At 42.8% G+C, this 12,963-nt stretch overlaps 1 protein-coding gene across 1 annotated transcript; it reads left to right on the top strand.

The window, feature by feature from the left end:
- The first annotated feature begins 3,687 nt into the window (after positions 1–3,687).
- LOC149834936 (zinc finger protein GAI-ASSOCIATED FACTOR 1-like) lies at positions 3,688–6,812 on the top strand. The gene is made up of 4 exons (XM_090010338.1): positions 3,688–4,264; positions 4,363–4,759; positions 4,851–5,101; positions 5,676–6,812. Exons 1-4 carry the CDS (start codon positions 4,078–4,080, stop codon positions 6,479–6,481), a joined length of 1,641 nt encoding a protein of 546 aa, XP_089866464.1. The 5' UTR covers positions 3,688–4,077; the 3' UTR covers positions 6,482–6,812.
- Positions 6,813–12,963: the final 6,151 nt, after the last annotated feature.

Here is a 12,963-nt window from a genome sequence, read left to right as displayed (position 1 = left end):
CTGGTGCAGTCACAACATTGAAGTTGTTTCACTGGGGTTTCCTTCCTTATTGTTCCCTTCCTGTTCGACCATGAGGATCGAGAGGATGAGACGACTATGGTAATCCTCTTTGCTCTGATACCATGTTACGATTCACAAACTGAGCATGGATGAACACACATGAGATGAGACTTACGTGGTTCGGCTTTACAAGCTTATGTCCACGAAAGGAAGGAGGTTATTTCTGTTTATATTGATAATAGATGTTGGAATACAAGCCAATATAAATAGATTGCGGTTTCCCTTGAGATAAGGGTAAACCAAGATACGAGCTGAACTCTTATCAACGTTATGAGAGTCAGCATAACAACCAGATAAGGATGAATACTGCTAATAACCTCCGTATGATCCTCCGTACGATGATGCTAATCAACACACAATTCATCATCACTCATATCCTTCTCTTCCAATTGTCAATTCTGATAGAGCAGGATCTAGCCTTGGAATGAAAAAAAATCTCAATACCTACCCGTTCAGATTTTCCCAATCTCCACCCGTTCATATCATATCCATCTCTCTCTCTCCACTGAAAATTCTTAGGAGACTTTAAAAAAAAACTCAAGCAGAAGACAGGGGATTCATTTATTTAGAAATTTTTAAATTAAGAATTCTCAATTTCATGACAATTTTCAAGAATTTATCCAAATGCACCCAGAAATTGGAAATTCCCAATCTTTATCTCTTAGCAATATATGATGAGCATGTTCATCAACCTTGCTGGTTGCATTCAGGAATTTCCCTTTATAGAACCCGAGACCTTTCCAACTCTTTCACAACCCATAATTAATGTATAAGATTGTCATATTTTTTCATTTAGACACGTTGACCCATATATAACCAAAAACTCAAGTTTCATCATCTGATGCTGGGGAGAAGTCCTAATGAACTTACAAGTTGCAGCTGATCAAGACATTTAATCTGGATACTCACTGGCCGCTTGTTCATAGAATCAAGATGTCATTTTCCTTAGCTACACTGGTCTATGTGGTGACCCATGCCTTCTCAAAACCATGGGAATGGAAGGATGAACAGGTCATGTTTAGGTAAAATTTTCTTAGCAATTTGGGATATTCATACGTATCATATGAAAAGCAAGGGTTGTATGAACGATTTCACCACCATTTCTTCATCTATTTAGGTTCATGAGAAACTTTTCTTATGTATGGTTAGTGAAATTGCACAATCTTTTGTTTGGAATAACATGGGAAGATTCAATTTTTTCACATATTATAGAAACTTTTCTTTCCGCTCAATTCACACTCATCAACGCTTTCATAATTGTTTTTTTTTTTTCGTTCAATTCCCACAAACACAAGGTGCCTTTGGATTAATTTACTTTTTTATAGGGCCTTAGAAAGGTCTACTTTATTTTTTGTGGGCTAAGAATTCGAACTGTTGGCTTGAGCAAGACATTCAAGCCTCTAGTGGATTGGATAACTGTCGAAGCATGTATCATCATATTTGTTTTTGCCTATCATTTCGTGCAGGGTCTAGACTGTTTTAGAAAATTTCCATAGCAACAAAACAAACAAATAAGTGGATTAACTAAAGGTGCTTTGTTTTGTCATCATGTAAACTTAATAGCCAAGGAAATTAGGCGACTTTTCCATCACATTTAAGAGTAGGACAGTCATATACGCAGACTAAAAAGTTTGGAACTCTTATCACTACACAGTACTGTTTTTTTATGCATCCACAAAGAAAAGAAAACAAGGATAATTTAGCCCACAATACAGTATCCCAAGATATCCCAGACCTATTGATGAGTGCTACCTTGTAGGTGCACTCAAACACCCCTTGTGAAATTCTCAAAATCTTGGATCATAAACCTAACATTCATCTTAAGATTATCACATGGTTGCCACAGTGTTGAACGTTTGATCTGCAGCTTCCAGCCTAATCATATATTTTTTCTGTCACCAGTCACAACTAGGGGTGCATTTGTATCCTACGATTTTTTTTCTTTTGGATAATCAAGTTGGGGTTAGGCAATAGCATTGTTACATTTAGGCACACAGACGTGATAACATCTAGAATACTCGTGTAATCTAGACATGACAGGATACATTCTACCCCTTTCTTCCAACTGACTGTTAATAATACCCACCACTCATTAAATATCAAACCCAGTTTTCTCAAGTGTTTCATGAGAGAGGATATAAAATTATTTCTTTTAGTTTTAAGGTTCATGTATTTAGGAGGTCTTTGAAAGCTTGAAATTCGAGGATTTGAGGTGGCCTGGGTTTCGCTAGTTATATTATGGCCTGCATCCCACGTCAAGATCTGAGTCTATTCATGGATCTAAGATCAAAGATTTGAGATCTCTGGTATAAAAAGGATAGTGGGCATACACAGATTTGAGAACAAAGGGGGGAGGTATGTTCTCAAATCCTTGGATCTTCTTTTGATTTGTGATTCGAGGCTTTCAAACACAGCCTTAGGATTATCTTTTGAATCAAGGGTTTCAGAATCCATGTTTGTAGAAAAGCATGAATGTTTTTTAGGTTGAATTTTTTTTTAGGGAGGAAAAACATGATATTGTTATACGAATTCAAGTACACAAATTAGATTAGAGATACGTGGCATTCAAAAATGTGCTCAACAACACTAAAGGTACGTTTGTTTTAATCACATGAGATTCACTTCTTAATTTACTTTATATAGTAGATCTCATTTGAACATTACCCAAAAAGTATTGTTTTTTAATACATAACCTAAAAAACAAGCCTGATAGAAAGTGAGTGTGAACAAAACCTAAAAACTCATAAAATTTTGAAAGAGAATCTTTTTTGAACAATATTTTTGAGAAAATATTATTTAAAAGATATTTACTTTTAAAATTATATGATATTTCAAATCTCATCAATCCTAAATCATACAAATAAGACTCACTTCAAAAAAATTTGCCCATTAGATTCACTTTCAAAATCTTACTTTTGAGTATGTGTCAACTCACTTTTAAGAGGTTTGCTTTTAAAATTCTGTGCCAATTTTTTTTTATATTTAATTGTTTTTGAGGTAAATCTCATGTGATTAATGCAACCAATCATACCCAAATGTCATGAGTCATAGTCTTAAGGGATTTTACTGTTCAACCTGGCAAGGTGCACGAACAATGTCACACATGCAGAGGGCTCCATGTTGAACCTCATCTTGTGTTAGAATGAACTTAGTCCAGTGTTGTTAGCTGCCGGAGCTGATCCTGTGAATCCAGATCACCATCCAATCAAGGACAGCAATTCCTGCCATTTTATTCTTATTTCATTTTCACTTCAAATTTTATTAACTCGCTCAGTCTCTCTCTCTCTCTCTCTTCCATCTATAAAAAATAAAATATTTAATATGATAACTCCACTACACGACAGATGACGCATGCGTCGAGCGGGAGCCTCAGTAGATTTCCACGTGGACGGTAATGATCTGTCTCTACCTGAGTAAAGGCTGTTTAATTAATAAATATCATTTAAATTTTGTCTCTCGGTATCGCTAGAGTCAAGAGGGTGGGTCGGCTTAATATGAGTTAAGACCTGACCATGGTTACCAGCTGTGGTCATCAGTCAGGAGTGAGGTGTGTCGTCTTGCGACTCTTGTCTTGCCTTCAAAATTTTGAGTGAATTATTTTCGTGTTTATTTATTTCAACAGGAAAAGGAGTGGCCCTTTCCGAGCCCTAGTCTATGAGAGACCGGAAGCGTAGCGAGCAAGCCGCCTCGGACGACACGCCCGGGTCCATAGTCTCAACGCCGGAATTATTTTCCGGCGAATACCGGCGAAGGTTTTGCTCCTGAGCTTCAATTCTAGAGCCCCGAATGCTTAGAAGAAGTTGATCCCTTGGTCTACGGCTACCGCAAATGGTGAGATGGGTAGGTTGAGCATTGACTCCCGGGCTCGAACTGGTAGGTGGGGTTTGCGTTTTAGGCCGGGCGCGTCGGAAAGGAAGCGAAACACTTCTCCGGCGACGGTGGTGCCGAGTTGGTTATGTAGCAGCTGAGGTGAGAAGAGTGACGTTTGGTTAGCACTTCTCCGGCTGGAGAATACTGATGTTGGTGGAGGCCGCGGAGGAATTGGAGACTTCTTCGGCCATGACAGTGTCCAACTTGACGTCGGCGTCCGGCGAGGCGAGCATCGCGTCAAGCGGCAACCACAACCAGAATCAGGAGGCGCCCGCCGTGGCTGCTGCTGGTGCTCCGGCGCCGAAACGTAAGAGAAATCTGCCCGGAATGCCAGGTAGGGAGGAGAAGAAATCGAATCCGCAAGCACCTTTTTCTCTTGCCTTTCATTTTTCCCACTGATTTTGGAGTGTTTCTTCATCCTTTTTTTTTCAGATCCGGACGCGCAGGTGATCGCTCTGTCGCCGAAGAGTCTGATGGCGACGAACCGATTCATGTGCGAGATCTGCAACAAGGGGTTCCAGAGAGACCAGAACCTTCAGCTACACCGGAGAGGGCACAATTTGCCGTGGAAGCTGCGGCAAAGGACGAGCAAAGAGGTGAAGAAGCGCGTTTACGTGTGCCCGGAGGCGACGTGCGTCCACCACGATCCGGCGAGGGCGTTGGGGGATCTTACGGGGATTAAGAAGCATTTCTGCCGGAAACATGGGGAGAAGAAGTGGAAGTGCGACAAGTGCTCCAAGAAATACGCCGTCCAATCCGATTGGAAGGCTCATTCCAAGACGTGCGGCACTCGCGAGTACCGCTGCGACTGCGGCACCTTGTTCTCGAGGTCCAAGGGTTTCTTCTTGCGAGCGGGCGCTTCTTCCATTTTGGGGAAAGGATTCTGATGGTAGGTTTCTTTATTTCTGTGTTTTGTATAGGAGGGATAGCTTTATCACCCACCGAGCGTTCTGCGACGCGTTGGCGGAAGAGAGCGCCAAGGCACACGCTGTGGTGGAAAGGGGCGCGGCCGCTCCCTCCGGCCCAGCGAACTCCTCGTCGTCGGATACATACAATCCCAATTCGAAGACGGAGGATGCTGCTGCTGCCCAACCTGTCGATTCTAGCAATCCGCCCTTCCTCGCAGAACCTCCCACTCCTCCGGGGGCTCCCCCTCTCGCTACACAACAAGGTGAGAATGAGGATAAAAACATATGCACGGATAATCCAAAATCACCACCCAAACCCTTTTGTTGCATTGCTGTTGTTCGTTGATGCTGCCAATAAATTGGAGTTTGTCTGATATGTTTGTTAACTATCGAAGAGGACTGTTGGTATATCGGGAGAATTCATCGCTCAAGTTAGGCATCGCCGCCGCGCCTCTTTCCCTCTCTCTCTCTCACACACACACACACTTTATTTTGTTTTATGGATCCATTTTATTAAACAAATGTTTTTTTTTAAACTCCACCGAAAAAAGATTAAAAATATTCTTTCGGATGGATGGGCCCAAAGTCTAAAGACTCTAAACTCTAAATGGTTCACATGAAAAACTTGAAAACTTTCAAGAGTCGCTCTTCTTAGCCTGCTGTTCTCTGGTTTCTAACTATCCTTTTCCACTGGACTTTTCGTTTGCCTTTTTAAATTCTCTTCTTTGTTGTTGTTCTTGGAGAAAGCCGCTTTTATTTGTTTACTAATTAGTTGAAAGCATTCACAATATGAATCTCGAGGATGAATTCCCTCCTTTTTCTTTTGTTCTTTTCTAGAGACTGGATATTCAGGTGGGTTCATAGAGCCTGTTGTGAACAACAATGGCGGGTGCAGCACCAGCATCTTCGCTACACTCATGGGCTCGGTCAGTGTACAGACGCAGACCCCGAGTTTCACAGACCTAATTGGCGCCATGACGGGCGGAGATCGTGCCGCATCTGGGTGCTCGACCTCGACCTCATCGTCTTCTTCCCTCGCTCCGCAAGTCGCTCTCTGCCTCTCGTCCGCCACCTCGCCAGTCGGGCCGTCGACACCTGCCGGGGTGACGGCATTGTTCTCGCCTCTGGCTCAATCTCAGAACCATCACCATTTCATCCCTCGACCACCTCATATGTCCGCTACGGCATTGTTACAGAAAGCAGCTCAGATGGGTGCAACCTCAAGCAATGGTTCGCTGTTCCGTGGATTCGGTCTGTCATCACCGTCTTCTTCGTCTGCGCTGCAGCAGGATGAGTGGGTCAATCGTTTGCATCAGCCTCGTCCGGCAGCGGGTTTGGGACTCGGCTTGGTGCCGATTCCTTCATTGAGCTATACCAGCCACAATGAGGATGTGGGTATGCCGGAATTAATGGGTAGCTCCATTTTCGGATCGCCAGAAACGATTCCGAAACCGACGACTCTTGATTTCCTTGGACTCGGAATGGGTGGTGCCTCTCCGGGTGGTCTATCCGCACTCATTACTTCGATAAGTGGTGGCGGTGGTGGTATGGATATGGCAGCAGCCACCTCCTTTGGTGGTGGTGGTGGCGGGACTCATAGCGGTGCCGGAAAATCTTCCGGGAAGTCTTGGGATGTCAGCTGAGTGTTTGTTTTCTCGATGGCTAGTAATTTCTTGTGTGGAAGGAGAAGGTATAATTGAGAATCGGACTTGCAGCTTTGGAGATGCATTGACGACGCCTATGGATGAAAAGTCAGAAAGGGAAAATAATCATCTCATCTTCTTGAACAAAAAGTTTCTATCTGATCTGCATCTCAATCATCGGGAGTGTGGATGGGGGTAAACCTCTCCCTTTCTCTCTCTTTCTGTAGCACACGCCACAGTAGGGCAGTTATTTGTTTTCTTCTTTTCCTTTTCTTATAGGGCGGGGATCATGTACATAATCTGTTATTTAAGGAAGATGCACTTCTCTCTCTCTCTCGGTGGGTTATTGTTATTCAGCGCAAGAAAAGGGTGGGTAAGAACTGAGAAGAATTGCCGCAGATTTTGGCAGAGAAATGAATTCCTGAAAATCTCCTTTCCCCGGAACTAAGAGCACATCTTTCTTCTTTTCATCTCCGTCTTTCCGTTCCGCCTCCCTTTTACTGTACGCTCGCTTTTGGAACTTTAGTCACTCGTTAAGGTTGACAATTGGTTCACTTTTTATATTTCTAGGTTCTATTTTCTTCATGGCAAACTGAAAGGAACTGGTTTAGAGTTTAGAGATATGGACGGACGGAGTTTTTTATTTTTTATTTTTTATTTTTTTGGTTTGTTCCCGTACTCGTTTACATAGTAGAGCTACTCTGCTTAATACATAGCTGCTTAACAGCAGCTTAATGGTTGATGGGTGGTCAGCACTCAAAAATGAAAAAGAAGTCTGAAACAGCCTAAAACGCCAAAAAAAAAAAAAACTTCAGTGACACACTTGGAGTGGCGCTAAGGTTTTAAATGATGCGCACTTGAAGTAAAAAGATTTCAGTTTTAGCACCGCAAAAGCCTTTTTTTTGGTGTTTTAGCATTGTTTAACATTTTTTTGACTTTTTTTTGCGCGTGACAGTTAATCAACACGCTTGGTGGATGGTGAACACTATTAAGTAGGTGCGTAAGTAGCTATTAATCAAGCAGCTACGCTCTATTCCTAGTTTACATATTTGTTATTTGAGTTTTTTAGCGCCCCTCAAAATATATCGATAATAAAAATCATGATAGGCAACACAGCAGTGTTGATGAGTGGGCCTTGTAGTGCGCTTCCTTGAGAAAGGAGGGAAGTCGATCGGGATAACGTCACCTCTCTTGTCGTCTCCTGTTTTTTTATTTATTTGTTTATTGTTTTGCGTCCTTTTTGAGTATGGCTTTGGCTTGTAGCTCGTGGTTGGGAGGCGGTCTGCTTGTCGTTTAGTGCCTCCCTAGCATCATTTTTTTTCATAATTTTGACTCTTACCATCGACGGATAGGGTCCGTGGGATCCAGTCGCTCTGTTTTGCCCTTTTGTGGAATAACTATCTTCGAATTTCGTCTCCCACCTCCTGATAAATGCAATAATTGAGTCCGTTACACTTACCTCTCTAGAGAAAGAAAAAGAGATGGAGAGAAATAAAAGGGGAAAGCTCGGTTCGATTTTCTTGAGGATCGGTTCTAAGGCATGTGGACGTCATTGGACTTGGTGGGTTCGGTTGAGCCTACTCACCTTAGATAATGGGCTTAGACGAGTCAAATAGGTACGGAGATGGCAGCAACGGCCGTATGTGCTGATGTGAAATAACTTGGACTTGTGGAATCCAGACGGGGCCGTTCTTGGGTATGGAGACAGAGCTGCAACATTGAACAAGAACAAAGAAAATGCGATCAGATCAATGTGCAGCTTCCTGTTGATACGAGTCCATTGCAAATTGTTGTGGCTGTGAGCACTATTGCAATTTACTATGCATGTGTTTCTCTCTCTCTCTCTCTCTCTCATGATGATTTATCAACAGGTAGTGGTGTTCGGGGTCTTAATGTTCGATAGCCAAGGTAAAAAAAGGCAGCAGGGCCGACGCAAGTAGGTGACTGGGGGATGGTGGTTATAAATGACTGGCGCTTAAGTAGTGCGAAACTGCTAATGCATATTACCATTAATGGTGGCTTCAGTGGTATCAATTGCTTACCAGAGCAACTACGTACATGACCATATGCGTGAGTTACTGAGGCATTTGTGGCGCTATAGTAATCAGTAAATTCAAGGCATGTCCGTGCCCATACATCGTCTGTTTCCCGTTCCAATGCTTCCTGTGAAACAAACAACCTGATAATGTGAATGTTATGCCTGACTTAGCTAGAACGACACAGTCAGGTTACCATCTTTTTTCTTTTTTGATAACGAGGAGACATTACCGTTATGGTTAGGATGTCTCGGTGTGGGGTAAATGGTGGCATGACTGCACACTTTTGCTGCACTTATCAGTTGATTAGTCATATATAAGTTCACGTGTTTGGATGTGCTTGATGCTGGTGCTAACCCACAGTGTAAATGTTATTTTACATTAAATTCAGAGTACAGATTTACCTTGACCCAACCTTCCAAGGTGGGAATTCACCTTTCAGCATAAGGCCATCGTTTTCTAGTCTCACTGTATTTTTTCTTGAGAATGTTAAGCTAATTAGTGTTCTTTTTATTGATAATACTGTCTCCGATCATCGGCAAGGAATTACACACTAACCTTTCATTGACTTCTTGTTGAGAAAATGAGGTGAACAAGCACAAAAGTTCTGGTAAAGTTTGTCAAAAAAAAATGTCTTAAGAGAGCCAACTTATGGCAGTAATTTTGTACCATAAAGTCTAGGATTCCGGATGTCACATGCTTACTTTTTTCAATAAGCCAGTGCGGCACGATGGTCATTCCTTACCGCCACAAGTTTTTTTATTGCTCTGTCACGGGCATAGAATGCTTCGCAAACCCATGACGCGCTAAGCTGCCCAAACTGGTCAGCCTAACGGTCAAAGGCCGCATACCAACATGTTTCCATGTGCTGAATCATTTTCATTGGCCCTGTGCACCACCCCGTACGCAACTGCCTAGCGAAAGTTGATCAAACACATTTCCAAATGCGTATTCCATATAGTCCATGCCGCTTAGTGCATAGCCGTCCCATACCAGCTATCACTTTCGAAAGAGGCATAAACTTTGCCTTAGCCTTGCATGCCATGAAGCGTATTGCGGCTCCATACGCACGACATAACAAAAAAATTTTACTTAAAGAACAAGACCTTGCGGCCCCCAGTTCGAAGACCAGTTGATGATTGAACACCATAGCGAAGAGCACCATCCAAACTCATTCGTCGGTGCCTAGGCATTCACTCGCCTAGCCCCGAGTCACCATACTCGGTTGGAACTACCTAAGGTGATTTTTGTGGGAATTAGCCCTAACCTACACGCACTCCCGTGCATCCAACCGCTAGGCATGAGAACATCTCTTGCAAGCCGAGAGGTCCTTAACCAAATCTCCAAAGGTTATATCCTTTGATCCGCTGGCACTGCTTGACCGAACAATGCACCATGTCTGTGCCGCTATAAAATGATGCACTAACGACAATACCGATGTTTATCGCATGTCGTGCTACCATCGCACGTCACCGATCAAGCGAACACATACCGTACATTCCTACACTCGATGCATTTTTCACTCAGTAGAGCTTTACACTGCACATGCCCCATTCTGAAAGATTGGCCCGGGACATTCTCCCCCACCCAAAACCATTGTCGTCCTCGACAATGCTGATGCAGGTAAGAACACAGTCTTCACTGATATGCCAGTTTTCTTTTATACTTATCTTTGATTTACTCTTTTTCTTCAGCTTACTCAACTTGTTCTGGTTTACATCCACCATCACTGCAACCTTTAACACGCCAAGTCCCACACCTTTAAAACATCTCTGATCACTTAGACAACGGTTTTCTATTTTATCAATATCGAGCATTCTCTGCTCGTGAGACCCCAGTGCAGTCTTAAACACAAACGGGTCATCTTTGCCCGCACGACAAACTTGTCATATTCACGCTTATGGTTGGGGTGCCTTCGAACCTAAGCAAGGGAAAGTTCAGGCCCTTCGTGGTCCTCAAAGAGAAAGACGACCACCAATGCATACCACAAGGATATCAACTCCTAGTGGCATAGCTAGGATTCATGTGAGGGGGGGGGAGGGGCAAACAGGGGTGTAGCAAAAAAAAAGTTTTTGGTGTGATAGTCGGGGGTTCGGTGGCAGCGCCCCTGTTTTTTTTTTTGAGATAAAATAAAAAATGGCTACAATTATTAATAAAAATCTATTTCATATGGACAAATCAAACTATTTGCTGCAGTCAGGGCTGGGCTAGGACTGGACTGGGCTAAAAAAATTTATAAAAATCTATTTCATATGGAATCAGGGTTGGGCTAGGACTGGGCTTTTTAAAAAAATTTGTTTTTTTTAACTATTTTGGAAGGCAGCCCAGTTCTACCCCCCCCCCCCCCCCCCGAGCTCCACCTCTGTCAACTCCCTTAAGCACCAACTTCCAGTTTTTCACTAGCCCAAACTAGTCCTCACGTGGAGGACACCTTCTTGCGTATCACCCCAAAGTGGTCCTTTAAAGCGTCTTCCTAGGCACTCGTCCTCACATGGGCACCTTTGGCTCAACAATAAAATTCTTCTCCCGAAGTTAGCATGTTGTACTCTCTCACACAGTCAAGAAAACATTCTCGTAGGAACCAACAAGCCACAAACAACAACCTTTTATGTACACATAATTCATTGAGGATCTGCCAACTCAAGGGACCAAAACAATGAGCATTCTGCTCAACGTGGGTATTCCACTAACCCACAATCTTGAGAGAGTATCTAGAAGTTTAATTGAGTCTCCCATATCCAAAGATGCAAATCCATCCAGCCGAATCCAACATACATTCTCTGCATGCACAAGGCAAACATCACGCTCCACCAGTGAGCCTAACGCACAACTGGTAGGAATTTTTGGCTTATCTACGTTTCCTTAGCCAACTGAACAACAACCTTACACTTCTGCTTATCATCGACAAGATATCCCATACCATCCTGCCAACATCTTGATTATGTGCTCAGCCAACCACACTTCAGCTACGCAAAATTATGTAACCAAGATAAACCATTGTTGTCCTCTTCAGTGTCTCACATAATGAAGAACAAGATCTTTGTGATTTTTTCTCCTCTAATACCAATTTGTCACGAGCTTATTTTTTCCAATAAGCTAGTGCAGAACGACGATCCTTCTATACCGCCGTAAGCCTATCTATCACAGGCATAGAATGCATTACCCACGACGCATCCAAGCCGGCTAGCCTAACGACCAAAGGCTGCATACCAACATATTTCCATATGCTGAATCATTTTCATTGGCCCTACACACTATCTCGTGTGCAACTGCCTAGCGGAAGATGATCAAACACATTTCTAAATACACATTCCATGTAGTTCATGCCGCTTAGTGCATAACCGTCCCATACCAACTATCACTTCTAAAAGAGGCATAAACTTTGCCTTAGCCTTGCATGCGATAAAGCGTATTGTGGCTCCATGCGCACGACATAGCAAAACCTCACCACTGAAGAAACAAGACCTTGTGGCCCCAGTCCAAAGATCAGTTGATGATTGAACACTATAGCGAAAAGCACTACCCAGATTCATTTGCCGGTGCCTACGCATTCACTCATCTAGCTCTGAGTCACCAAACTCAGTTGGAACCACCTAAGGTGAATCCTAAGAGAATTAACCCTAACCCACATGCACCCCTGTGCGTCCAACTGCTATGCGTGGGAACATCTCTTGCAAGATGAGAGGTCCTTAATCAAATCTCCAAAGGCAACATCCTCTGATCCGCTGGCACTGCTTAACAGAACAACGCTCCACGTCTGTGCCACCACACAACGATGCACTAACGATGATACTGATGCCTATTGCATGTCGTGCTACCACCGCACGCCACCGATCAAGCAAACATATACCGCGTATTGCTACACTCGATGCATTTTTCACTCAGTAGAGCTCCACACTTCACATGCTCCATTCTGAAAGATCGGCCTGGGACACCAAAAGGACAATAATTAATTAACAGAATTTCCCTTGCATAGTTATTGATAATACATTAGATAATTAACATAATATGTATGTCATTATCCATATTTTTATTGTTAAAACCCATGTTTATGTGGAGTCTAGTCATAGGAAGCTATGTTTCGAATTTTGTCCAATTCAAAGTTAAATTGGCGAAGTTATGAGTTTTTTCGTGAAACAGGGAGAATTCCGACGAGATCTAGATCCAAACCAAAATGAGCATAACGATTTTTTGGATTCCAGATCAAGAATGGATCACATTGAACCAACCCAAGACCCATTCACGTTTTCTAAAAGGGGCGCCTAGTAATTTTTGAGAAAAGTTTTGAGTGTTTTCAAAATTACTCTTTCATAAGAGTGTTTTTGAATTTCTTAAAAATATTAGACAAAGGGGGGGGGGGGGGGCTTCCCATTCTGAGTTTTTGTCCAGATTTTTTAGAGAACCTTCATTACTAGCACATCACTTCCATCCCTTACCTTCCACCTT

Source organism: Nuphar pumila, chromosome 6 (assembly GCF_984573655.1).
Source record: "Nuphar pumila chromosome 6, dmNupPumi1.hap1.1, whole genome shotgun sequence".
Classification (NCBI taxonomy): Eukaryota; Viridiplantae; Streptophyta; class Magnoliopsida; order Nymphaeales; family Nymphaeaceae; genus Nuphar; species Nuphar pumila.
Note: the sequence above shows the minus strand (reverse complement) of the source record. Positions and strands in the feature narration are given on the sequence as shown.

What these genes read in the sequence shown, in the direction of transcription:
- LOC149834936 (XM_090010338.1), top strand. Translation starts at nt 4,078, where the DNA reads ATGTTGGTGGAGGCCGCGGAGGAATTGGAGACTTCTTCGGCCATGACA. An exon ending in AAATCTGCCCGGAATGCCAG is followed by an intron (nt 4,265 to 4,362) that starts GTAGGGAGGAGA and finishes TTTTTTTTTCAG; the next exon opens with ATCCGGACGCGCAGGTGATC. An exon ending in CCCTCTCGCTACACAACAAG is followed by an intron (nt 5,102 to 5,675) that starts GTGAGAATGAGG and finishes GTTCTTTTCTAG; the next exon opens with AGACTGGATATTCAGGTGGG.